The following is a 27,998-nucleotide window of genomic DNA, read 5'->3' as shown; positions in this document are numbered from 1 at the left end:
TCACCAAAGCAACTAAACACTCGAAAGAGACCAAAACAAATATTGAATTTGAGCGTTTAATCTTTAATAAAATCATTGTCATAAGCACATAGTGTACATGCAATGGCTGACCTCCCACCATATATAAAGGCAAGACAAGCACATATTAGCATGAAAGACTCTTATGAAATGCTGAATGCAAAAAAGGCACTTTAGTGATTTTAAAATGATACTACCTAATACAATACAACACTTCTCTGCTTTGATACTGCGCTTAAGTCAGGTGATGATGCAAAACTGTACAATGCTAAACAAATTTGATCCAAACTAATGGTTATGTTTAGCACACAAGCCACTTGATTCATTTGTGGGTTTTTTTTTAAATACTATCCACATTTTACTACATTTCCTGGATTGGGCGCAAGCACCTATGGTATTGGAACGCAGATAACCACCATTTAATAAAGACAATTAACCTCACTGCCTTTCTAAAACCACACACTTCAAATGAAAATATGTTTTGAAAATGATTGTTTTGCTCAGGGCAATACAGACTGGTATTACTAAGGTCATATGGAAGAATGATGGCATATGTGTTAGCACAAGGAGGTCTGATTTACATCACGTGAGACTGCCAAAGATCACTACGCCTCCCTGCCTGCGCGGGCTGACTTGCATGCAGGTGCAGATGGTTGAACACAGCCAGACATGGAGAAGGTGTCACATCACAGATAGGTGACTTTGGTTTAGGAGCAGACACAGAAGAGATGATGTTTAACTGGTGGTCTGTGCTTGTGTAAACAGTCTAGCTGCAAAAGGGAACCCCCGTTCTCATATGCAGGGTGTGCCATTTTATTCTTATCTCGCTCTCACACTCTTCTCTCCCTGGGGCTCAAAAGGAGGTTTCCCCTCATTGCCCCAGCTTCAAACAGTCCAAGGGAGGGGTGTCTGCACATTAGCCAATAGGAGCCCTCATCATCCTGGTTGTCAACATGTCATCATGTAAAAAATACTAAAAATACGACTGAGAAAGTGCCTTGTTGCCAAGTCTGTTGGATAGCCGATTAACTTAAGTTCAGCAAGGTGATAACAGCACGCAAAATTCACACCATTTCAGGCAGTTGGCAGGAAGGAGCCTATCAAGATGAATCACAATGGAAGCACGAAAAAAAAATAATTGTGTAATATTTACTTTCCTTTTCCTGTATGCCGCAAATAAAACTAATTGAAAATACAAGAAACCTGGTCAGTTGAAATCTCTGTCTGGGAAGATGAGAGGAGCGATGAGGGTCCACAGGTAAAGGCTGAGACCCAACCAACTGGAACACACCTTCACCCACACGGCCGGCATGGTGCTCTGCATGGCTTTGGTGGTAGTGTCAGGTCTGTAAGAGGCAAAATTAAGTGAAACAAACTTCGTACATAAACATATGTATTATATAAGCACGGTGACAAAAGGGGGGCTTCATTTGAAAGTGAAATGATTTAGGAAACTGGATGAATGGATGGGCAACGTACTGTGCTCCCTCTGGTGGTCAAGCATAAGAATACACCTTGACAATACAACCCCTGTGAAAAAATTATGGAACCAACATACTTGGAGGATGTTCATTCAGTTGTTTAATTGTGTAGAAAAAAAGACAGGTAACAGACATGGTACAAAACCATAGTCATTTTAAATTGTACTATTCTGACTTTAAAAACACTAAAATAAATCAAGAAAATAAATTGTGGTTGTCAGTAACAGTTTTATTTATTTCATTGTTATGGACTATGTTACTCAATTTCTAATTTCAATTTAACTCAAGCAAAGTTGTTCCCCAAACATCCTTTTGATTGATGGAATATGAAAAGTGTCCAAAATGTCAATGCAAACTTGTATTTATTAAAAAATGTGATGTCAGCCATCTCCCCAGTGGCATTACTTGACATGCAGCCCCATATCATCAATGACAGTGAAAATGTGCATCTTTTCTTCAGGCAGTCATCTTCATAAATCCCATTGGAACCATACCCAACAAAAGTTGCAGCATCATCACCTTGCCCCTCACAGATTAGTGATTTATCACTGAATATCCATAGTCCACCATTAGAGATGCGCGGTTTGCGGTCTCATCCGCGGACTCCGCGGATAAACCGCGGGTCGGGCGGTTGACATGATGATAAAATAGATTTTAATTAGATTCGGACGGGTGGCGGTTGAACCATCCGGAAATATTTGATATGCATGGTTCTGTGATCGGTATCCTTTGCCATTCAAAGTACCATGTAAGACCCGTGTCATAAAGCGAAGAAGACAATAAGAGACGCTATTATTCTCCTGGTTGACTGCCGGTAGTCACCCAGATAATAAGTATTAGGGCGTGCTATGAATCCGTTGGCTTTGTCGCCTACTACAACATGTACGATCTGCTTGTCAGTCCAGCATCATGTGTGTGGCTTCCGCAGCGACACGCACACGATTGCAAGGCATACTGGGTGACCCAGAGTACCCTAATGGTTGTGATATAAAAAAATTTAACACTCTTAGTAGTATGCGCCACGCTGTGAAACCACCCAGTTAAGAACGACAAACACATTTCGGGAGAACATCCTCACAGTAACAAAACATAAACGCAACACAACAAATACCCATAATCCTTTCTATTCATGACACTTCCTGACAATTTAATACACCCCGCTAGCAGCAAACCCCGCCACTCCCCCCGTGCGTCAGTAAGGTGGGCGGGGTTGGGGGTAGGGGGTGTAAAATATATTCAGGATGTGTCATGAATACAAAGGATTATGGGTATTTGTTGTGTTGCGTTTATGTTGTGTTACTGTGAGGATGTTCACCCGAAATGTGTTTGTCAATCTTGTTGGGTGTGGCTTCACAGCATGGCACACATTAGTACTCTGTATCACCCAGTATGCCTTTCAATCTTGTACGTGTGATTGCAGAAGCTGCACACAACATGTTGCCGGACCAATAATCGGTTCGTACATGTTGTTGAAGGTGTCTAAGGCAATGGCTTCACAGCACGCCAATATTCCTGTAATCAGGATGAACGCTATTTGATAGTCGCGGGAACGTTAGCGGCTCCAATTGTAATCGTTATTCTGTGAAACAGGTATAAATAGCTCTGTGAGTGGTAAAGGCGGACAACCCTGATGTATTTCAGCAGGCGGTTGGCGGGCGGGTACGGTCCTGATAAAATGTTGGTTCGGGTGGACGGCGGGTGGTTGAGGACTTTGGAGATGCGGATGATATATTTGCCTATCTGCACATCTCTATCCACCATTGTTTTTCATCAGCCCATTGGAATCTTTTTTTCCTGTTTACTTTTGATAATGGCTTTTGTTTATCTTTTCTGTATTGAAATCAGATTTTCCTTTAGTCGCTTGAGTCGCTTTTTTTTACAGTTTGGTCCTAACTCCAGTTTCTGTCCATTTGTTCTTTGTTTTGATGTGAATTTTCTATTTTAAAGACATATTGCTTTAAGTTATCTATCTTAATGCTTTGATGTTTTCCATGGTCTACCAGTATGCTTGCTTTTTACAACCTTCCCATGTTGTTTGTACTTGGTCCAGAATTTAGACACAGTAAACTGTGAACAACATATTTTGCAACATTTTGAGATGATTCTTGGAGTTTGATACGGTAATCCTCTCCTTTGTTTTAAAGGCCTTTTGTCCATTTGTGTTTTGTTTTGATGTGAATTTTCTATTTTAAAGACATATTGCTTTAAGTTATCTATCTTAATGCTTTGATGTTTTCCTTGGTCTACCAGTATGCTTGTTTTTTTACTACCTTCGCATGTTGTTTGTACTTGGTCCAGAATTTAGACGCAGTTAACTGTGAACAACATATTTTGCAACATTTTGAGATGATTCTTGGAGTTTGATAATCTCCTCCTTTGTTTTAAAGGCGTACTGAAATGAGATTTTCTTATTTAAACGGGGATAGCAGGTCCATTCTATGCGTCATACTTGATCATTTCGCGATATCGCCATTAATTTTGCTGAAATGATTTAGTAGAGAACATTGACGATAAAGTTCGCAACTTTTGGTCGCTAATAAAATAGCCATGCCTGTACCGGAAGTAGCAGACAATGTGCGCGTGACGTCACGGGTTGTAGGGCTCCTCACATTGTTTATAATTATACCCACCAGCAGCAAGAGCGATTCTGACCGAGAAAGCGACAATTTCCCCATTAATTTGAGCGAGGATGAAAGATTCATGGATGAGGAAAGTTAAGAGTGAAGCACTAGAAGAAAAAGAAGAAAAAAAAAAAGGTGACGGCAGTGGGAGCAATTCAGATGTTATTAGACACATTTACTAGAATAATTCTGGAAAACCCCTTATCTGCTTGTTGTGTTACTAGTGTTTTAGTGAGATTACAAAGTCATACCTGAAAGTCGGAGGGCTGCGGTGACCGCCAGTGTCTGAGGGAAGCAATATGGAGGAGCCAAGAAAGTCACAGCTGCCTTTTTGACAACTGCTGCAGGAGGACACAAACTCCACTCAAGTCTCCGGTAAGAGCCGACTTAATATGACAATTTTCTCATCCAAAAACTTGCTGGTTGACATGTGGTAGAGAAACATGTTCGCTTGACCGCTCTGTTCCATATTAAAGCTTCACAACAAACAAAGAAACACGGGCTGTGTTTTGGTTGCTAAAGGCAGCTGCAATCCCCCGCTTTCTACCAAATGCATTCTTTTTTATAGTCTCCATTATTAATTGAACAAATTGCAAAAGATTCAGGAACACAGATGTCCAAAATACTGTGTAATTATGCGATTAAACAGACGACTTTTAGCTGTGAGTGGTGCTGGGCTAATATGTCCGCTCCAACCAATAACGTCACGAGCAACCGTCATCATTCCGCGACGTTTTCAACAAGATACCTTGCGGGAAATTTATAATTGCAATTTAGTAAACTAAACCGGCCGTATTGGCATGTGTTGCAATGTTAAGATTTCATCATTGATATATAAACTATCAGACTGCGTGGTCGGTAGTAGTGGGTTTCAGTATGCCTTTAATTCACATCTCTTAGGTTAGAGCCACAATTTATGTCAATCCATCTGGTGCAGCAACAGCTCTCCATGTTGTGACTAATGGACGTATTTAATCTGATGCAGGTGTTAGCTTTAGAAATCAAAAATTACAGGGTGATTACATAATTCTTTCCTCAGAATTAAATAATTCCATTATTTTTTACTTTGTTTGATTTAAAATTTAAACTGTGACTGACTACCACAATTTATATTCCTGATTTATTTTAGTGTTTCTTAAAGCCAGAAAGTTTACATTTGAAATTACTATAGTTTTGTGTTAAACAACAGAATGAACATCCTCCACATCTGGTGAGTCCATAATTTTTTGCAAGGGGTTGTAGCAGCACTTTATGGTGAGTTTTACTTACTGGTACCAGTTTGTGAGAGTCATCATGATGTACAGTGAAGCCAGACACAGGTGAAAGTGAAACGCTGAGTAGTTGTAAGTGACTGCATCCTCCTCGTTGTCAACCGCCCTGCGTATGCCGTCCTCTCCCAACTGGCCGACTGGGCTCTCTCCACCGCCCTCTTCCGTTTGCAGCAGCTTATTAACCTGGGTGTTGCTTGATGAACGGATACTGGGACACAAAGGGGACAGTCAGCAATTAAGAATATGATTAATTGAGGAAGACAGTTGATAAACTGTAAAGCATACCTGGCGTAGAGGGTGCAGAAGAGGAAGATGACGAGGCCAACGATGCTCTGAGCGTCCCACCACTGCAAGTGACCTGGTGTGTTATCCTCAGGAGTTGTGGGGCTGCTGATGTTCGACACCAGACTCAATAGGCTGGGGTTACACTTTCGATCTAAGAATCACAAACACACACAATGTTATAGAATGTTATTACAAACCTGCAGTCACACTCCAGTTTTAAGTGGATTGATAATCAACTACTATTTGCAGTTGCATGACATCAAATTGGAACTGTACTGAACCAAATAACTATTTATATTTTTAAGAATCCCAATAATCAGATATGAAATGAATGAAGACAAATTGGTTGCATTTAGATTGGAACACTTAAGCAAGTTGTCACTGCAAACAAACACCCTCGGCTGAAGGAAGCAACACATTGAGTCTCAACATCTCTTGCTGCATGTGTGTGACCTCTGTGTGATACAATGCAAGATTTTTACTTAGGGATTAAAACTGTACGTTTTTGAGGTGGTTTATTTTTCGTCTCAAAGCTCTTTCTTTATTTGGTTTGTCAGCAAAAACTGCATTCTGCAGTAAAATATCAGTGGTGTGCGGCAGTGGTCCCCAACCTTTTTGTAGCTCCGGACCGGTCAACGCTTGATAATTTGTCCAGTGGGATTCTTTTTTTTTTTTGTCATGAAAAATAAATTTTAAAAAATTATTCTGCGGCCCGGTACCAATCGAGTGGTTGGGGACCAGTGGTGTACGGAATACTATAAGACTTGTTTTTCAAGTTACTAAACAATACTTTCAAAAGGTAACTTGCTTCCTGGAGTACTTGTGTACATCAGTGCTTCTAACCAGTAAATTTGGCAAATGGAAATTAAATTACATTAAAGTTTGAATTTAGGGTAGTGTGAAGCGATGTGTACTAACACACTTAACAAGTTTATTGATCGATTCAGGACCAAAAAGCTTTCATCTAAAAAGTCAAAAATGATTTCAACAAAAAGCTTCTGTATTTTTTGTTGCTGTTCATGTTATATCTGAAGAGTTGGATCAGAGCAAACACATGAAGAAAGTGTGAATCAAAAATTTTAGCTATAAAAAAATTATTTTTCTTTTGATTCACTTAGTAGGTAAATGTATTCTCCCAGTCTGGACCAAAGGTTTGGTCGCAGACATTCTGTACCTGCTAGTCCTAATTCAGGGCAGAATTTCATTTCACAGTTTGGCGAACCAATTGGACCACATAACAACTAGTCTGCACCATATTGAAGCAGAATAAGTCTAACATCAGCCAAGGATGGTAAAATATTATCTTAACGGCCGACATGTATCTACGAAGATATGGAAAAGCTGCTGATGGTGTGTTTGAAGGAGAAGCAGCTGAATGGAGATACCGTAGAAGTCCGCTCTGCAAGGTAAATGCTGTACATTATTATTACATTACCTCATAAAATCGATTTAAGTTCATTTCAATGGGATATGTTGATTTGAGATACGAGTGTTTTGAGTTCAGCGCTTCATCCCAGAACCAATTAAGCTCGTAAATTCAGGTACTAATTAGGTTTTGGGGATGTTTTGGATCACCATCTTGATTTCAGGATTTAAAAATAAAAAGGCCTGGAGTACGTATGTGTTTTCTGAGTGTTATTGTAGTTGTATCATGTCTTAGCAAACATATATAAATGTAGGTCAGATTAGTAAGAATGTAGCCGACACATATGCCTCCTCTGCAGGAGACAAAACACAAACGTTGAACATCAGTGTTCAGTATAATGGTAACTATGAGCATCATCCCAAATTACAAAATGCAGCATTTATTGTTAAATGAGACTCACTTGGATTATTGGTCATTGCGGACCAAGTGATGTACATGGTGTAGAGGGAGATAAGAGAAGCCTGCAGTAGGCCGGAGTGAGGCTGAGCTTCCTGTAAAAAAAAAAAAAGGCAAAAAAAACATATATCAGCACAATGCATTATGATATAAAATCACACTAAATAGATCATTTGAAAATCTTCCCCTCAAACTACCTAACCAAGTTTATCTGAATAAATACTTGAAAATATTATTTTATATCAAAGAAAACTTAGCTCATATTCCTTTCAACATGATTATGTTGCTTTCCTGGTGTACGGCACACATGTACTGTATATCACAGCTATGCGATATACAGCAAATATAGTAGATCCACTGCAATTCTCTGATCGGCATTCGCACCTCATGATTCCAGATTTCATTTCTCAGCATTAAACTGTAACTTATGATTTTTTTTATTTATTGTAACTTACAAATAAAATAAAGAGGGCACAGATTGCCTAGTGTCACAAGTCAATTTACTAAATATTTTTCAGCAAGTTTGATTTGATTGATTGAGTTTGTTGACATCTGAAACAATTAAATCCATGTAATGCTTTAAAAAGGCAAATGGATGGCAAAAAAAACAACCCAAAAGGCTTGTTTCCATTGTTGTCCATTAAATTTTCATCACATTTGATACATTCAATATTAAAAAACATATAACCTGTAACATGTATATAAAAAACCATGTTAAAAAATTGATAAATGCTGTACATATACACTGTATTCATGTCAGGTGATTTGAAAAACAATATATAAAAAAATCGGGGGCTGGGGGCTTTATATACACTATGTACATGACATTATGTACATGACTATGCACATGTTGATTCAACGAATGTGCAAAACAGAATGAGAAAATATATATACACTATAACCACATAAAAACCTGTTAGATGCTTCGAATAGTTGCTGCGGATCAATTTTGGTTCAGATCAGGTAGAGGTTGAGCTGAACCATGATTTTATGGCAGTTTTAAAATTTAGGAGGGAAGTTCGATTTTTAAGGTCTGTTGGTAGTGCCACCAGACACTGTGGTGGCAAAATAGTAGAATGCATTTTTTTCTCATGAGTCTTGAATTTATGGGGGACGAGGTCTAAGGAACTCCCACTCGTGTAGTACTTGTGAGCATCACTTACTCTGGTGAAATAGTTCGACAGGTACTTGGGGACAGTTTCTCTGAGTATTTTGAATACCAGGCACATTGCAATTCTGTGTACTTTTTCCTCCACTCTAAGCCATCCTAATTTGGTAAGGTGGGCTCGAGTTAGGTGAGTCCTGTATGGGAGGTTGAGCAGGAATCTCACCAGCTAGAGGATGTTTAAACAAGATGAGATGTGTAGCATGTTTTGTAAGCACAATAATATATATTGTAGGTCTGTAACTGTCAACGTGTAAAACTAAACATAAATTGTTTTTGAAAAAAAACCTCAAATAAATGTTACAGGCTTTGGAGTACAGATGTAAAGTCCTACGGGCCTGACAAGGCCCGCCACATCATATTTAATGTGGCCCGCCATATCACTTTTTAAGCAGCCCTTCACATCACTTTTTTTGTGGCCACCACATAATTTTTGATGTGGCCCGACATGTAGCCCGAAACTGTATTTTACGTGGCCCGCGAAAGGCTGGAAATGTGCATCAATAGAACACTTAATCGTTAAATATAATTGCTCTTTAAATTTTAACAAAAAAAAATAGTGAATTAAATGTTTTAAACTTTAATATTATCTGCTCTGCAGTAAGATATTCCAATCATTTTTTGACAATTGGTAAACAGTTGAATATCTAAATGAAGCAAGTTATCCATCAATCAAAAACAATTCTACTAATTTAAAAAATGATTGGCAATGCAAATTGTTTTACAAGGCTATTATGTATTTATATTTCTATACATTCACTGTTAAAAGTCAACCTCTGAGCCATAATTGCGATGCAACACTCAAAACAAGTTTGATATGCCTGGTTTAAAGTTAAAAACAAAAAAAACATTTAGGGCTCATTATGGGTAAACCCATTATTCTGGGAGTTCTTGCTATTCACTACAAGGTCTACACCCGCGATTCTTTAGGACAAACAATGGAGAAATTATATATATTAGGACGGCAAAAGCAGGGGACAGTTACCTGAACTTTGGGTAGGATGGAGACAATAGAGATGATGATACAGAAGATAAGGTTGAGGCTGATGAAAACCTTGTGCTCTGTGCAGTCATTGGGTAACGTGTAGTATATATAACACAGCACAACGGCGGTGAAAGCCAGAGCATAGTACAGCACCGTGAAAGCCAGAAGTCCTGGGAATCAATTAAAGAAAACAGAAGATGGTGTACTGGTAAATCATCATTTATATCACATATGTAAAGCTTGATTGGTTAAATAAGAAAGTGAAGACATTGTTTTACCTGCATACCAGCATTTGTTGTCATTATTCTCAGCCCTTCCTACCCATGATTTGTTCCAAGAGTGAGCGAAATCGATGAGGAGAATGAGTTGGATCAGAATGAAGAGGAAGGAGCCCACGACTCCAAAATAGTACCAGACTGTAAAACAGTTATTAATTATGGCAACACCTTTAACAACAGCTAAAGCTATAGACATGAAGAAATAATGTCCATACCAGTATGAAAAGTCCCATCTGGGATAAAAAAGGCTCCCACTGTAATGCCAACTAAGATCAGAAATTTGAAGAACCAAAAACTGTAAAACAGTTAAACATACACATTTAGAACCTGACATTTTTGCATTTGGCAAAAAAAAAAAAAATCATAGTATTTTTTGTGTGATTCAGTTTTCTAAGAAAAAGTTTGCCAAAAGTTTGCTTTTGTACAGTCTCTTATTGTAATTGCTAAAACATTGCGCACTATAGTCCATTTGCCCTCGTATCTATCAGCGGAACAGGATAGAATTGTTTAATAAAACTAATGTTTTTTCTTTAACACTGAACTAATAATAACTTTGCTGTCTAGTTGTTGTATTCTATTGTTTACACTTTTGGGTGTCATTTGCAAGTATTAAATAGTATAGTTTGCATGCAATTTCAATTCCAAGATTTTAAAGGGCAGTAGTGTATCGGTTATGGTTAGTTACCTTAGCTAGGAATTGGTCATTGTCATTGTGGGCTTTCACAATATTATGCTAGACCCACTCGACGTCCATTGCATCCGGTCTCCCTTGGGGGGACATCCCACTGGGTTGTGAGTTTTTCCTTGCCCTTATGATGGATCTGAACAGAGGATGTTGTTGTGGCTTGTGCAGCCCTTTGAGACACTTGTGATTTAGGGCTATATAAATAAACATTGATTGATTGATGATTGATAAGCTAAATGTTTCAGTCTTTTCTTTTGTTTAGTCCAACAAAGTGTTTATACTTTAGGTATTGGACTTATTATACACCACCAGCTGTTTGATTGCAACGTGAATCTTTACTGTAGTTTTTATTACCAAATTTAGAGGTTTTGAATTTGCCATGTAAAATTGGTAATGCTAATCTGTAGCTTGTACATGGCAAATCCAAAGAAAATTAGCATTTAACTAACTCATTTTGAAAAGTGGAGCTTTACTGTAATTTAAAGTGCCTTCTTTTTGCCTTGTTGGCATGGAAATTTGCAACATTATGTAGAGCGGGGGTCTCAAACTCAATTTACCTGGGGGACACTGAATGCAGAAACTGGGTGAGGCTGTGCCTCAAGAAAAGATTTCTTAAAATAAATAACATGCACTTTTTAATGAATTCAAATTCGATGAATGGCTTTCCCGCCCTAGCAACATACTTGCCAACCCTCACGATTATTCTGGGAGACTCCCGAATTTCAGTGCACCTCCCAACAATCTACCGGTGCAACCATTCTCCCAAATTTGACCCAACTTTCACCCGACCGACATTATTAAGGGCGTGCCGTGACTGCACTGCCTTTAACGTCCTCTACAACAGTGGTTCTCAACCTTTTTTCAGTGATGTACAACCTGTGAACACTTTTTTAATTCAAGTACCCCCTAATCAGAGCAAAGCATTTTTGGTTGGAAAAAAAGAGATACAGAAGTATAATACAGCACTATGTCATCAGTTTCTGATTTATTAAATTGTATAATAGTGCAAAAATATTGCTCATTTTTAGTGGTCTTTCTTGAACTATTGGGGGAAAAAAGATATAAGAATAACTGAAAAACTTGTTGAAAATTAAACAAGTGAGTCAGTTATAAATAAAGATTTCTACACAGAAGTAATCATCAACTATAAGTGTCGTCTTTGGGGATTGTAATATAGATCCATCTGGATTCATGAACTTAATTCTAAAAATGTCTTCACAAAAAAAAAAAATATTTAACATCAATATTTATGGAACATGTCCACAAAAAAACTAGCTGTCCACACGGAATATTGCATAGTTGTATTTTTTTTTCACAGTTTATGAACTTACATTCATATTTTGTTGAGGTATCATTCAATAAATATATTTGTAAAGGATTTTTGAAGTGCTACTACTTTTTAGAATATTTAAAAAAAATCTCATATACGATTTGGTATACCTTCGAGTACCCCTGAGAGAACTACTGCTCTACAACATGTCATCGCGCCTGCTTTTACGTCACACAACCTGCGTGCCGGCTCAGTAACATGTTGTCTGAGGCTTATACAGATCCACGTAAGTGACTGCAAGACATACTTGCTCAACACCCATACAGGTCACACTGAGGGTGGCCGTATAAACAACTTTAACACTGTTACAAATATGCGCCACATTGTGAACCCACACCAAACAAGAACGACAAACATATTTCGGTAGACAATCCGCACCCTAACACACCTTAAAGACAACAGAAGAAATACCCAGAACACCTCGCAGCCCTAACTCTCCCAGGCTACAATATACACCACCTCAACCGACGCAAGTGGGGGGGTGGGGTAAAAAAGTATCTAGTCAGCCACCGATTGTGCAAGTTCTCCCACTTACCGTATTTTTCGGACTATAAGTCGCTTTTTTTTTGTAGTTTGGCTGGGGGTGAGACTTGGCCAAACTATTAAAAAAAAATAAAAAAATAAAAATTAATATATATTTTTTTTTTTGGGGGGGTTTGGACTTTGGAGAAGACTGCGACTTACAGTTCGAAAAATACGGTAAAATGATTACAGAGGTCTGTAATTTTCATCATAGGTACACTTCAACTGTGAGACAGAATGTGGAAAAAAAATAATCCAGGAATTCACATTGCAGGAATTTTAAAGAATGTATTTGTAAATAATGTTGGAAAATAAGTATTTGGTCAATAACAAAAATTAAACACAATACTTTGTAATATAACCTTTGTTGGGAATAACAGAGGTCAAACGATTACTGTAGGTCTTTACCAGGTTTGCACACACAGTAGCTGGTATTTTGGCCCATTCCTCTATGCAGATCTTCTCGAGAGCAGTGATGTTTTGGGGCTGTCGCGGAGCAATACGGACTTTCAACTCCCTCCACAGATTTTCTATGGGGTTGAGGTCTGGAGACTGGCTAGGCCACTCCTTCGTTGCCCGGGCGGTGTGTTTGGGATCATTGTCATGCTGGAAAACCCAGCCACGTTTCATCTTCAAAGCTCTCCCTGATGGAAGGAGATTTTGGCTCAAAATCTCACGATACATGGCCCCATTCATTCTTTCCTTGACACAGATCAGTCGTCCTATCCCCTTAGCAGAAAAACAGCCCTAAAGCATGATGTTTCCACCCCCATGCTTCACAGTAGGTATGGTGTTCTTGGGATGCAACTCAGTATTCTTCTTCCTCCAAAAACGACGAGTTGAGTTTATACAAAAAAGTTATATTTCGGTTTCATCTGACGACATGACATTCTCCCAATCCTCTGCTGTATCATCCATGTGCTCTCTGGCAAACTTCAGACGGGCCTGGACATGTACTGGCTTAAGCAGGGGGACACGTCTGGCATTGCAGGATTTGATTCCCTGTCGGCGTAGTGTGTTACTAATGGTAACCTTTGTTACTTTGGCCCCAGCTCTCTGCAGGTCATTCACCAGGTCCCCCTGTGTGGTTCTGGGATTTTTGCTCACCGTTCTCATGATCATTTTGACCCCACGGGATGAGATCTTGCGTGGAGCCTCAGATCGAGGGAGATTATCAGTGGTCTTGTATGTCTTCCAGTTTCTGATAATTGCTCCCACAGTTGATTTTTTCACACCAAGATGCTTGCCTATTGTAGATTCACTCTTCCCAGTCTGGTGCAGGTCTACAATTATTTTCCTGGTGTCCTTCGACAGCTCTTTGGTTTTGGCCATAGTGGAGTTTGGAGTCTGACTGTTTAAGGCTGTGGACAGGTGTGTTTTATACAGATAACGAGTTCAAACCGGTTCCATTAGTACAGGCAACTAGTGGAGGATAGAAGAGCTTCTTAAATAGCCAGAGACCTTCCTTGTTTGAAGTGACCAAATACTTATTTTCCACCATAATTTACAAATAAATTAATTAAAATTCCTACAGTGTGAATTCCTGGATTTTTTTTCACATTCTGTCTCTCACAGTTGAAGTGTACCTATGATGAAAATTACAGACCTCTGTCATCATTTTAAGTGGGAGAACTAGCACAGTCGGTGTCTGACTAAATACTTTTTTGCCCCACTGTATATTGTAGCCTGGAAGAGTTAAGGCTGCATGGGATTAAGAGTATTTGTTATGTTGTGTTTATGTTGTGTAGCAGTGCAAATGTTCCCCCAGTGTTTGTCATTCTTGTTTGGTGTGGGTTCACAGTGTGGGACATATTTGTAACAGTGTTAAAGTTTTTTTTAAAGCCACCCTCAATGTGACCTGTGTAGCTGTTGATTAAATATGTCTTGCAATGACACGCATGCATCTCACATAGCCAGATAAAACATATAACTGGGCTTGCACGCTGCTTGTACAGGATGTACGTGGTGCTCAAGACAGTGCATTAATGGCAACTCCCTAATATTGTTGGTTGGGAGAAAATCGACAGGAATTCTAGAGGATGGATGCCCTGAAATTCAAGGGTTTCCCGGGAAAATTGGGAGCATTGGCAAGCATGACGCTGTCAAGCGCGGTTCATGCATTGATATCAAACTTGCGGGCCACACCAGCATTAAATTGTCATATCAAGGTGCAGGCCGCAAAATAACGTCTTGCAGGCCTCAATTTGGCCCGCAGGCAGCATGTTTGAGACCCCTGATGTAGAGTCAGTCCGGCTGAGTCCGCTCTGAGTTGTTGAACCGGTGCCGAGTCTGCAACCATGTGCAACATTCATCCATCAATTTTCTATCGCTTATCCCTTTCGGAAGGTATTGAAATATATAAAAATCGGTACCCGATAGTACCAACAAAATTTGGTGACCATTTTAGTTGCAAGTGCCAGCTCTTTCATAAAAAGGGTGAGAACATTTTTGGTGTCAGAAGAAACTCGTAGCAACATTTTAAGGTGGTGTTAGCTCTGCGCTCATTGCCATCTTTGCCAACAAGTGTTTTCAATGAAAGTTAAAACTGATGTAAAATATTTGTTTGTTAATTTTATTCCTCATTTAAATGTGTTTTGCATTTTTTCTGCATGTAAAACTATAATTATTTTCTTCAGAGTCTCTTTTTGTGATAATATTTTGGGGGAATAATTACCATATTTTTACAGAAGAAAGATTGCTTCGGTTTTCATCTGACAATGTTTTCGTCTAACTTTTTGGAATAAATTACAAAGGAAGACCGAGGAACCACTGCCAATACATACGAGTAAAATATGGCACCAACTTTACCCATTCTGAATAGCAGCACGGGGGTCTTTGCTGCTACGAACACGTATCATGATGATGAAGAAGAGGAAGAAGAAGCAAGTCATGGCGAAGCACATGCGATAAACAGACTTGTAGCCCACAATGACATCACAGTCAAACTGATTTTCAACACCCGGTATGCCACTCCCTCCTCTGCAAAATCCTGGAATCTGTAAGAACAAAAAAAAATATATCATGCCATTCAACAACAGAGTTTACTAAGAAAAACGTGGTTTGAACTCACTTTGCGGAGCTGAGCTTCCATTCCGGGAAGTATCATGATGACTGACACGAAAGTCCCCAGCAGCAAAAAGATGCTGAAGACCAATCGTGTGACGGTGGAATTATTAGAGGAGGGACAGCAGCCACACAGCAGACATGGTGCTGAGCCACACAGACAGGAGGCCTGCAGTGATAAAGATGGTTACCAAGGGGGAGAAAAACAACAATTTTGGCTTGGAGTTGGCGGTTCACACTTAACAGATCAGTTGAACAGACACTATTAGAAAATATGTCGCTAACAAAGGGATAATTGATACACAGGTGCACATATCACTATCACTCAGACATCCGTGAACAATATAAAAAACAAAAACAATTTCTATTGTTACACAACAGAGAAGTCTGCTCCCCAACGTAAATGCTAGGGCTGCGAATCTTCGGGTGTCCCACGATTAAATTCAATGTCTATTCTTGGGGTCACGATTCGATACTATATCGATTTTTTCGATTCAATTTGATTCTCGATTCAAAAACGATATTTTTCCGATTCAAGACGATTCTGTATTCATTCAATACATAGGATTTCAGCAGGATCTACCCCAGTCTGCTGACATGCAAGCAGAGTAGTAGATAATAAAAAAAAAAGCTTTTATAATTGAAAAGGACAATGTTTTATCAACAGATTGCAATAATGTAAATTGGTTTTAACTATTAAACCAACCAAAATTATGACTTATTTTATCTTTGTAAAAATATTGGACAGTGTGTTGTCAAGCTTGTGAGATGCGATGCAAGTGTAAGCCACTCTTTGAGTTTTGAGTTTATTTCGAACATGCAAGCATACAACAAGATACATCACAATTTCCAGTTTCTCTTTTCAACATGTTTGAAAAGGAGTAGGAAGAAGCAGAGCTTATTTAATCCTACTCCTTTTCTTTACATAACACTTGCTAAAACTTTTGTTCACTTCCTGTTCTCAATGTATTCACAATGTATACTCCTTAAGTAATAAGTAATCACGATAAAAATAAATAAACAAATAAATAATTGGTGAAGCAAGTTTTATTCCATACGATGAGATAAGTAAGATTATTTTGAGAATGAATGGGTGAGTAATTTAGAAAATTGTGGAAGTAAACAAAAAGGTCTATAATTTGTAAATAGAGGTTTATCTCCAGTCTTATAAATTGGTGCAACTTTAGCTATTTTCATTTTGTTTGGAAATGTACCTGTTTGAAATGATAGGTTACTAATATACATTAATGGTCCTGAGATCTCATCAATAACCTTTTTTATCGTATCCATATCAATTCCATTACAATCAGTTGAAGTCTTTGATTTACATTTTTTCACAATTTTAACTATTTCCTCCTGTGTCACATTACTGAGGAACATGGAGTTGGGATTTCGCTCTATGGTATCATAATAGTCCTCAATTGAAACTGGGTCTGGAATCCTTTCTTCCAATTTTGGGCCAATATTTACAAAGTAGTTATTAAAGCTTTCAACTACTTCCTTTATGTTGTCATTATGTTTATTTCCGTCTAAGAAGTATTGGGGGTAATCCCTCTTAGTGCCATTTTTTATAATGCTATTGAGAATGCCCCATGTTGCTCTCATATTATTTTTGTTCCTGTCCAATAATTCACTGTAATATTCTTTTCTACATGATCGTAGTATGTTTGTTAACTTATTTTTATACTTTTTGTACTTAACTTCCGCCTCTGTATTCTTTGTACTATAAATTTTCTATATAGTGTATTCTTCTTCTTACAAGCATTTTTAATCCTTTTGTCAACCAATGGTTGATTATTCTTTCTCTGTTTACTACTGAGTTGTCTCCATGGGCAATGTTTGTCATAAAGTATTATGAACTTGTTTAAGAAATGTTCGTATGCTTCATCAACCTCTTTTTCATTGTACACATTGTCCCAATCTTGTTTTTGTAGCTCTATTTTGAAATCAATCATCCTCTTCTCTGTGCACAGTCTTTGAAACGTCCTTTTGTCTTCCGTGTTCTTTTTGCAGGTTCCATCATATATTGTAAAAACTGGCAGATGATCACTAACGTCGGTTATTAGTAAACCACTTGTAGTGTTATTATCAAAATCATTATTAAAAATATTATCAATAAGCGTGGCACAGTGTCCTGTGATTCTGCTTGGCTTTGGGATTTTAGGATATAAACTGATGCTGTACATTGTATCAATGAAGTCATCAATAAACTTTTGCTTGTTAGGGTTCAATAAGTCAATATTAAAGTCACCGCAAAAGAAAATTATTTTTTTACCATTGTCCATGTAAGTTGCCTTGATCCATTCTTCAAATGTTTCTATACTTGACTTAGGTGATCGGTATATACAACTGATTACCATGTGTTTGCTATTTTCCTGACATATTTCAATGGTAATACATTCTAAGATATTATCTATAGCAAATGACATGTTTTTTATCACTTTGTAGTTCAGGTTCTTCATCACATACACAGCTACTCCTCCTCCATTTTTGTTGGTTCTGTTAATATAGTTTAGTTCATATCCTTCCAGATCAAAATCTATTCATTTTTTATCATCAATCCATGTTTCTGTGACGGCGATCACTTTGAAGGGTTCGTTGTGTTCCAAAAAGTTCTTAATATTGTGGTAGTTTGCATACAAGCTTCTGCTATTAAAATGAATAATTGACCATTTGTTGTCACTTTTAATGATGCTATTGTATTGTTCATCCGTGTAATAAAAACAATGATTACTAATGTGGGAAAAAAATTTGTATCTGGATCTATATCGTTTTCCAAATCCTGGTTTTTGTGCTCTTTGTTGCAGAAGTTTTGTAGTTCCATATTTCCTTGCTCAACAATCTTTGATGTTGTTTCAATAATCTCTATAAGTGTAGATGGATGCAGTCCTGAATCTAGGTCTTCTTTTTTAGTCGTCCCTTGCAGCGTAGTAGTGTTGATGTTGAGTTTAGGTGCTTGTTTTCTGTCAGAGTCCATTATCATCGTTGTTGTGGAAGCTGTGTAAACTTAAAATTTGTCCAGGTCTTTGATGTCATTGACAACAATTACTCTTGCTTCTGGACCTCCATTCAGCTTGATGTAGATTTTACAGTTGGCGCTCCAAGTTCCTTGGATTTTTCCCTGCTTTCTCAAGTCGCGTGCTTTCTTGGCGATTCCAGCATTACGTTTAGTGAGATGCTCATTCATGTACACATTTGTTCCCTTCAGCTTCTTTCCCTGTCTCCGCACTGCCATTTTAGATTTTCTGTTTACGAATTTCACGAGCACAACTGGAGTGGCGTTGTTGTCTCTTCTGTTCAGTGGGATGCATGTTTCGATGGTATTAATGTCGATTTCAATTTCCTTTGATTGCAGAAAGTTGACCAGTTGCTGTTCTGCCGAGACAAGATCCATTTCATCTGGTTCACCTTCATTATTCACAGCCTTCACATAGGATCTTGGTTTAATTCGGTGACCTGTCACGATGATATCATTCAATCGTTTATCCTGCTCCATTTCATCCATGATATTCCACAGCATGTAGTTGTCTTCTTGAAGGGTCTTCATTTGTTGGCGCACATCTTCTTGAAAGGTCTTCAATTGTTGGCACATATCAGAGAATTAATTTTTTGTGGTGATGATTTGAGTTTGCAGACTTTCAATATTTTGCTGCAGACTTTTCACATCTTGTTTGTGTTCTTCCATTGCTTTTTTCAGCTCTTTTTTTATTTCTTTAATTTCTTCTTTCATTTCTATCCAACCTTCTTTTAATTCATGGAGTATTTTTAGTAGTGCTCCTTGTTCCCCATCATGACCTGTGTCCAGTCTCAAATCTTGGTCCCAGTTGTGTCCTGTGTCGGCTGACACCGAAGATTTCGGGCTTTCAGTCTTCCCTTTTGCTTTTGGCATAGCGGCAGATCGATGACGTCAGTGACTCTTGTGTCTTAAACGGCAGTTACTTTAGCAACTTGCAGCACTTTTAACTTGGTTGTTCCGACAATGCGTACCTTGTGTTGTTCAGAAATCAATTTCAGGTGTTGGTCTGTCAACTTATAGCACTCTGCGACGTTGGAAGCACTTTAAAACAGCTGTAAACTCGCCGTTGTTTTTTGTTATTAGCCAACCGCTTTGAGTTGCGGTAAGGCGCCAATGGCTTGAGGCAAACGTCTCATCCAACTTGCCTTATTTCAGCGTATCAGTGCCTCACAACTGACCAAAATGAGGTCAAGGATGCCAGGTGACTCCTATGGCTGTGATCGCAAATCAGTGGTCAAAATCTTCAGAATAAACAAAAACTCCGGTAGCAAAAGCGGAGCCTTTTTCTTTTGCGTCCTTTCTCCTGAACAGGAAGAGACACTATTGTTCTTTATTTTTATAAATGTCTAATGATAATGTCAATGAGGGATTTTTAATCACTGCTTCGCTGAAATTATAACTAATATTGATACTGTTCTTGATAATATTCATTTTTGTTTCACTACTTTTGGTTTGTTCTGTGCCGTGTTTGTGTCTCCTCTCAATTGCTCTGTTTATTGCAGTTCTGAGTGTTGCTGGGTCAGGTTTGGTTTTGGAATTGGATTGCATTGTTATGGTATTGCTGTGAAGTGGTTTGTTGGATTGATTAAAAAAAAAAAAATCCATCCATCCATCCATTTTCTACCGCTTATTCCCTTTCGGGGTCGCGGGGGCCGCTGGCGCCTATCTCAGCTACAATCGGGCGGAAGGCGGGGTACACCCTGGACAAGTCGCCACCTCATCGCAGGGCCAACACAAATAGACAGACAACACTCACACTCACATTCACACACTAGGGCCAATTTAGTGTTGCCAATCAACCTATCCCCAGGTGCATGTCTTTGGAAGTGGGAGGAAGCCGGAGTACCCGGAGGGAACCCACGCATTCACGGGGAGAACATGCAAACTCCACACAGAAAGATCCCGAGCCTGGATTTGAACCCAGGACTGCAGGACCTTCGTATTGTGAGGCAGACGCACTAACCCCTCTGCCACCGTGAGGCCCATTTTAAAAAATCGATTTTTTAAAAATGAGAATCAATTCTGAATCGCACAATGTATTCGATTTGATTCGTATTCGAATCGATTTTTTCCCCACACTGCTAGTAAATGCTGTACATTACAATTAAATTATTTCATAAAACTAATGTAGGTGTTTTTACTATATTCTATTATATTATATGGCTTTTAAAACATAATTTATCTAAGTTATCTTTTTCACTTAATTTTAATGTCCTGTACTAAATTGTAATACTCGTGTATAAATATTTCTATTTTTTTAACCGACAGAATATAAGTGCCTGTGAAATGTTAAAAGGAAAATAAAGACAATGTTAAAATGAAGACACAAAAATATACAAATGTTATAAAACTAAACGAAATAGGAATAAATATAATCAATTATAAATATATTAAAAAACCAGTTATCCATTCCATCAATTTTCTACCGCTTATTCACTTTTTGGGGTCGCGGGGGGCACTGGCGCCTATCTCAGCTACAATCGGGCGGAAGGCGGGATGCACCCTGGACAAGTCGCCACCTCATCGCAGGGCCAACAAAGATAGACAGACAACATTCACACTCACATTCACACACTAATGCCAATTTAGTGTTGCCAATCAACCTATCCCCAGGTGCATGTCTTTGGAAGTGGGAGGAAGCCGGAGTACCCGGAGGGAACCCACGCATTCACGGGGAGAACATGCAAACTCCACACAGAAAGATCCCGAAACTGGGATTTAACCCGAGCCTGGGATTGAACCCGGGACTGCAGGACCTTCGTATTGTGAGGCAGACGCACTAACCCCTCTTCCACTGTGAAGCCCTATATAAACCGGTTAGAATAAGTACATATAAATAATAAATTAATAAAGAAATGGTTGGTGGAGTTAAAATGAAACACAGAATTTATACTAAATTGTGAATAATGTTTAAGCAGTTATAAAGCAAAGTTGCTGAAAAAAAACAACATGTAAGTTTTAAAGAATAACGGTATATTGTATATCTTACAATGTGTTAAGGAAAAGTAAACATTTTAAATAAGACAAACAAAAAAGTAAAACATAAGAGTAGTTGAATTGGAAAATAGTTAATCAAATGTATGTTATAATAACTAAATACATACACATAAAAAATACAAATTATTACAAAAAATAAAAAGGTAAGTGAAGAGTAAAATAAAAAACAACATCAAAGAGCTTTTAACCTGCAAACAACCTGCTTAACTACTATCTTGGAGGGCACTTAGTCCTAATTTGTTTACTGCTATCACATGATTTGTAGCTACAACTATCGCCACCTGCTGGTCATTTATCAGAAAGCAGATTTCAGGAACGCTGTCTCCGAAATGGTCAGGTTTTTAAACATTGAACGAAATAAACACAAAACGTAACGTACGTGTAACAAACCCAAACTTGTATCATGAAAAGTGTACAATACCTTGGTTCTAACTGCTTACACTTATACAGTAAATATTAAACATGGCCGAGGAGGGGTTCGCTTGCTTACTTCCGGGAGGGAAAATAATGACGTTATCGTTGCGCATTCTTGCTCGTATAAACAAGTCCATAACATTATTACGTGGTAGCGTGATTGCTATGTTTAGGTTGGCTTCACGTTCGTTTAGCTGGTTGCTATTTGGATCGAACAACAAGGAAACGTCTAGTCTAATGTTTCCACCAGTATATAAGTTAGTACTTACACAGCTGGCTAAAGAGCACAAGGCCATACAAGCACCCATGATGACGTCCAAATGTTGGGGTTAGTTGAATGTTTGAGGCGTCTTTCCTTGAGTCCAATCTGTCAGACGGCGAGTAAAAAGTAAAAAGCAGCGATGAGATCAAATGTCGCCATCAACTGGTCTTTTCGTCTGCTTCTTCTTCTTCTTCATTTTATGACGGGTCGCCACAAAGGTTATAGGTGCACATCGCCACCTACTGTACTGGAATGTGTATCCTCAGGGTGAGTACTTGGGTTACAGCAGGGGTCTCCAACTCAATTCACCTGGGGGCCACAGGATGCAGAGTCTGGGTGAGGATGGGCCGCAAGAAAATATTTATTAAAAAGGTTTTGCATACTCCTCAGCATGTCTAGTTGTATAATGACGTTTCAAAATGTATTCTTGTGCACCCCAACTTTCTCTGTGCAAATAAGACACGTCGGAGTGCTCCTGTGCTCAACAAAGACATATTGCAACCCCCACTTTTCCTGGAATTGTCTTTGCTCATCACTAACCTTTTCTCTTCACTGCAGGCTTTGAAAAAGACATGTTTGGGGTTGTGGAATATATTTGTAATCAGCCGATGCATGGAAAATAATGTTAGTTCCGCAGTATACTTTGTTCCTCCCTACAGCATCAAGGCGGACGGCAGATAAGTACCGGCATAGCGGGCACAAAAAAGTGACGGATCCCGTAGTGTTATCCGGCGTCAAAGAGTGTTCATCGTGTGAGGCAATACAAATTAAATAATAAAAAAAAACAAATACAGTGGGGCAAAAAAGTATTTAGTCACCCACCGATTGTGCAAGTTCTCCCACTTAAAATGATGACAGAGGTCTGTAATTTTCATCATAGGTACACTTCAACTGTGAGAGACACAATGTGAAAAAAAAATCCAGGAATTCACATTGTAGGAATTTTAAAGATTTTTTTGTAAATGATGGTGGAAAATAAGTATTTGGTCAACCATTCAAAGCTCTCACTGATGGAAGAAGGTTATGGCTCAAACTCTCAAGATACATGGCCCCATTCATTCTTTCCTTAACACGGATCAATCGTCCTGTCCCCTTAGCAGAAAAACAGCCCCAAAGCATGATGTTTCCACCCCCATGCTTCACAGTGTTCTTGGGATGCAACTCATTATTCTTCTTCCTCCAAACACGACGAGTTGAGTTTATACCAAAAAGTTATATTTTGGTTTAATCTGACCACATGACATTCTCCCAATCCTCTGCTGTATAATCCATGTATCCATTTTGGTATAAACAAAACTCGTCGTGTTTGGAGGAAGAAAAATACTGAGTTGCATCCCAAGAACACCATACCTACTGTGAAGCATGGGGGTGGAAACATCATGCTTTGGGGCTGTTTTTTTGCTAAGGGGACAGGACGATTGATCCCTGTTAAGGAAAGAATGAATGGGGCCATGTATCGTGAGATTTTGAGCCAAAACCTCCTTCCATCAGTGAGAGCTTTGAATGGTTGACCAAATACTAATTTTCCACCATGATTTACAAATAAATTCTTTAAAATTCTTACAATGTGAATTCCTGGATTTTTTCCCCACATTTTTCACAGTTGAAATGTACCTATGATGGAAATTACAGACCTCTGTCATCATTTTAAGTGGGAGAACGTGCACAGTCGGTGGCTGACTAAATATTGTTTTGCCCCACTGTATATATATATATATATATATAGGTGTGGGAAAAAATCACAAGACTACTTCATCTCTACAGATCTGTTTCATGAGGGGTTCCCTCAATCATCAGGAGATTTTAATGGAAGCATTCACATACAATGGTTTATATAGAGCACAGAGTGGGTGGGTACAAGCAGGCGTAGGGTGTGGTGATTGGCTCATGTGTTACCTAGGAGGTGTTTCCGCCTGTGGCGGCATGTTGAAATGATTTCACTGCGCTTGTTGAGGGATGATAGCTCTGGATGATATATAATAAACAGTTTCTCTTTTAAGCATAAGTTGCATCTTTTATTACCACTGTTGTAAGGTGTGCTGGATGCAAGAATTTGCCATGTTATTGAATGTTCAACATTATTGTCTTTGAGGTTCCAAATGTGTTTGCTGAGTTCGGTAGAATTCTGCAAAGTCTGGTTTCTAAAGGAGGCGTTGTGATTATTCCATCTTGTTTTGAACGCTCCTTCGGTTAATCCTACGTACGTGTCGGATGTGTTAATGTCCTTGCGTATTACCTTTGCTTGGTAAACGACTGATGTCTGTAAGCACCCTCCGTTGAGAAGGCAATCAGGTTTCTTGCGACAGTTACATTCATTATTGGTTTCAGAGTCGTTTAGTCTGGGGGTAGGCAGTCCTTTTGCAATTGCTTTGTTGTGGTTTGAAATTATTTGTTGCATGTTATTCATACAGCTGTAGCTCAATTTAATGTTGTTCTTGTTGAATATTTTTCTTAGGGTGTTGCCTTTGGGGAAGTGTTTGTCGATCAGAGTGAGGAACTTGCGGCCGATGTTGGTTGAGACGTCTTTGCTGAATGGCGGATTGTACCAGATGATGTTGTTTCGTTTTCTGCTCTTTTTTGGTTGGTTTCCTGGGGTGGGTTCATAGGTGAGGGTGAAGTTGTATCCGCTTTCATCAAGTGCTTTCTGGTACGGGGGGGTTGCTTGGTCGAATTCAGCTTTGCTGGATGACAGCATCGATAGCCTTTTATTAATTCCGGTAGGTATTCTTTTCGTGGTGGTGGGTGGGTGGTTGCTGTCGTGGTGCACGTATTGGAGTGTTGTGTTGGGTTTCGTGAATGGTTGGTAGCTGTTATTTCTCAGGTTGAAAGTGACGTCGAGGAAGTTGACGGTTTGCTTGTTGGCTTCAATCGTGATCCGTAGGCCGTTTTCTTTGAAGATTTGGCATATGCGCTTCTTGGTGTTCTCGCTGCTCCTTGGCGAGGCGCGGCACACTGCCAGTCCATCATCACGGTAAATACCAAGGTTCAGGTTGAGGCTAGCAAGCTGGGAGAGGAGGAAACTCCCAACGAGTTCGCACGTTTCTGCTCCGTCAAAACTCCCCATAGTAACGTCAAATGTTGAATTGTTCTTTTTTTGCCATGGTGTACTGTTGTGGATGAGTATGGAGTTCTTTGCGTGGATGATGATGTTTCTTTCGTTGCCTGTGATTGAGTCGTAGTCCGAGGCGAAGTTTAGTGCTTGGGTCAGTAGGTCTTGCGTGATGGAAGGGTAAAATTCTTCGATGTCGAAGGAGATAAAGTTGTGTTGTTGTTTGTCTTGGATGTTGTTGAACCATTTGATTACTGCTGCTGTATTTCTCCATTGGTTGAGTGGTGTTTTGTCCTTGATTTTTGCGTTGATTCTGTCCAGGATTATTTTGCTGATTTTTCCTATTTCGGATTTAGTTGGGTTTATTAGTCGGCATGTTGGGTTATTTGCGAAGTTGGGTTTGTGGTCCTTCAGTGTGATGAAGGCTTCTTTGTTGGCTGTGGCGTCCACCCTGTCCTCAATGTCCAGTTCGGTTGCGATCCGCTTGTTTTCCAGGTGGATGTTCTGTAAAGTGTTGGGTTGCGCTTTTTTGTATGATTTGGTGATGCTTTTGTCCAGTAAAGAGTTATGTTCTAGTATGTCCATTCTGTAGAAGTTTGTGGTTTTATCGGCGGCTATGATGAGGTTGCTTACTTTCTTGATGCGCTCCGTGTCATTTTTCAGCTTGGTGAGGAATGGGTTGCGGGCTGGCTTAAATTTGACTGATTGTATCATTTTGAGCATGTCGTTCTCAAAGTCCTTTAATTCCTTGACTGTGGGTGGGTTCTTGGTAGATTTGAATCCGTAAGTTTCCTTTTGCGTTCCTTTTGTTTCAGGGTGGAGGAAAAAGTGTGCTTTCCACCGCATCCTTCTTAGGAAGTGTTCCGTCTTTTCTATGAGTCTTTGTTTGTAGTCCTTCTGCGCGGGTATGGGAATGTTCTTCGTGGAGTAGTCGATGCTGAACTTGTCCATTTCGGATCGTCGTACAGTGCTCAACAAATGTCAATTTGGAGCGGAATATGTCTTGATTGGATTATCCGGTGGAAAGCACACTTTTTCCTCCACCCTGAAACAAAAGGAACGCAAAAGGAAACTTACGGATTCAAATCTACCAAGAACCCACCCACAGTCAAGGAATTAAAGGACTTTGAGAACGACATGCTCAAAATGATACAATCAGTCAAATTTAAGCCAGCCCGCAACCCATTCCTCACCAAGCTGAAAAATGACACGGAGCGCATCAAGAAAGTAAGCAACCTCATCATAGCCGCCGATAAAACCACAAACTTCTACAGAATGGACATACTAGAACATAACTCTTTACTGGACAAAAGCATCACCAAATCATACAAAAAAGCGCAACCCAACACTTTACAGAACATCCACCTGGAAAACAAGCGGATCGCAACCGAACTGGACATTGAGGACAGGGTGGACGCCACAGCCAACAAAGAAGCCTTCATCACACTGAAGGACCACAAACCCAACTTCGCAAATAACCCAACATGCCGACTAATAAACCCAACTAAATCCGAAATAGGAAAAATCAGCAAAATAATCCTGGACAGAATCAACGCAAAAATCAAGGACAAAACACCACTCAACCAATGGAGAAATACAGCAGCAGTAATCAAATGGTTCAACAACATCCAAGACAAACAACAACACAACTTTATCTCCTTCGACATCGAAGAATTTTACCCTTCCATCACGCAAGACCTACTGACCCAAGCACTAAACTTCGCCTCGGACTACGACTCAATCACAGGCAACGAAAGAAACATCATCATCCACGCAAAGAACTCCATACTCATCCACAACAGTACACCATGGCAAAAAAAGAACAATTCAACATTTGACGTTACTATGGGGAGTTTTGACGGAGCAGAAACGTGCGAACTCGTTGGGAGTTTCCTCCTCTCCCAGCTTGCTAGCCTCAACCTGAACCTTGGTATTTACCGTGATGATGGACTGGCAGTGTGCCGCGCCTCGCCAAGGAGCAGCGAGAACACCAAGAAGCGCATATGCCAAATCTTCAAAGAAAACGGCCTACGGATCACGATTGAAGCCAACAAGCAAACCGTCAACTTCCTCGACGTCACTTTCAACCTGAGAAATAACAGCTACCAACCATTCACGAAACCCAACACAACACTCCAATACGTGCACCACGACAGCAACCACCCACCCACCACCACGAAAAGAATACCTACCGGAATTAATAAAAGGCTATCGATGCTGTCATCCAGCAAAGCTGAATTCGACCAAGCAACCCCCCCGTACCAGAAAGCACTTGATGAAAGCGGATACAACTTCACCCTCACCTATGAACCCACCCCAGGAAACCAACCAAAAAAGAGCAGAAAACGAAACAACATCATCTGGTACAATCCGCCATTCAGCAAAGACGTCTCAACCAACATCGGCCGCAAGTTCCTCACTCTGATCGACAAACACTTCCCCAAAGGCAACACCCTAAGAAAAATATTCAACAAGAACAACATTAAATTGAGCTACAGCTGTATGAATAACATGCAACAAATAATTTCAAACCACAACAAAGCAATTGCAAAAGGACTGCCTACCCCCAGACTAAACGACTCTGAAACCAATAATGAATGTAACTGTCGCAAGAAACCTGATTGCCCTCTCAACGGAGGGTGCTTACAGACATCAGTCGTTTACCAAGCAAAGGTAATACGCAAGGACATTAACACATCCGACACGTACGTAGGATTAACCGAAGGAGCGTTCA

At 39.4% G+C, this 27,998-nt stretch overlaps 1 protein-coding gene across 1 annotated transcript; it reads right to left on the bottom strand.

Annotated features, from left to right (window-relative positions):
- Positions 1–42: 42 nt before the first annotated feature.
- On the bottom strand, positions 43–22,415 carry serinc2l (serine incorporator 2, like). Its single transcript, XM_061916081.1, has 10 exons — positions 22,223–22,415; positions 15,534–15,695; positions 15,272–15,459; positions 10,142–10,221; positions 9,927–10,064; positions 9,649–9,818; positions 7,503–7,593; positions 5,677–5,827; positions 5,390–5,599; positions 43–1,364 (listed from the first exon to the last, which is right to left on the bottom strand). The coding sequence occupies exons 1-10, from the start codon at positions 22,259–22,261 to the stop codon at positions 1,226–1,228; spliced, it is 1,368 nt and encodes a 455-aa protein (XP_061772065.1). The 5' UTR covers positions 22,262–22,415; the 3' UTR covers positions 43–1,225.
- Positions 22,416–27,998: the final 5,583 nt, after the last annotated feature.

This window comes from Nerophis ophidion, linkage group LG11 (genome assembly GCF_033978795.1).
Source record: "Nerophis ophidion isolate RoL-2023_Sa linkage group LG11, RoL_Noph_v1.0, whole genome shotgun sequence".
NCBI classification, from domain to species: Eukaryota; Metazoa; Chordata; class Actinopteri; order Syngnathiformes; family Syngnathidae; genus Nerophis; species Nerophis ophidion.
This window is presented reverse-complemented; position numbering and strand designations above follow the sequence as displayed.

What these genes read in the sequence shown, in the direction of transcription:
- serinc2l (XM_061916081.1), bottom strand. Translation starts at nt 22,261, where the DNA reads ATGGGTGCTTGTATGGCCTTGTGCTCTTTAGCCAGCTGT. An exon ending in CGTGCTGCTATTCAGAATGG is followed by an intron (nt 10,222 to 15,271) that starts GTAAAGTTGGTG and finishes ACTGTTTTACAG; the next exon opens with TTTTTGGTTCTTCAAATTTC. An exon ending in CAACAAATGCTGGTATGCAG is followed by an intron (nt 9,819 to 9,926) that starts GTAAAACAATGT and finishes ATTGATTCCCAG; the next exon opens with GACTTCTGGCTTTCACGGTG.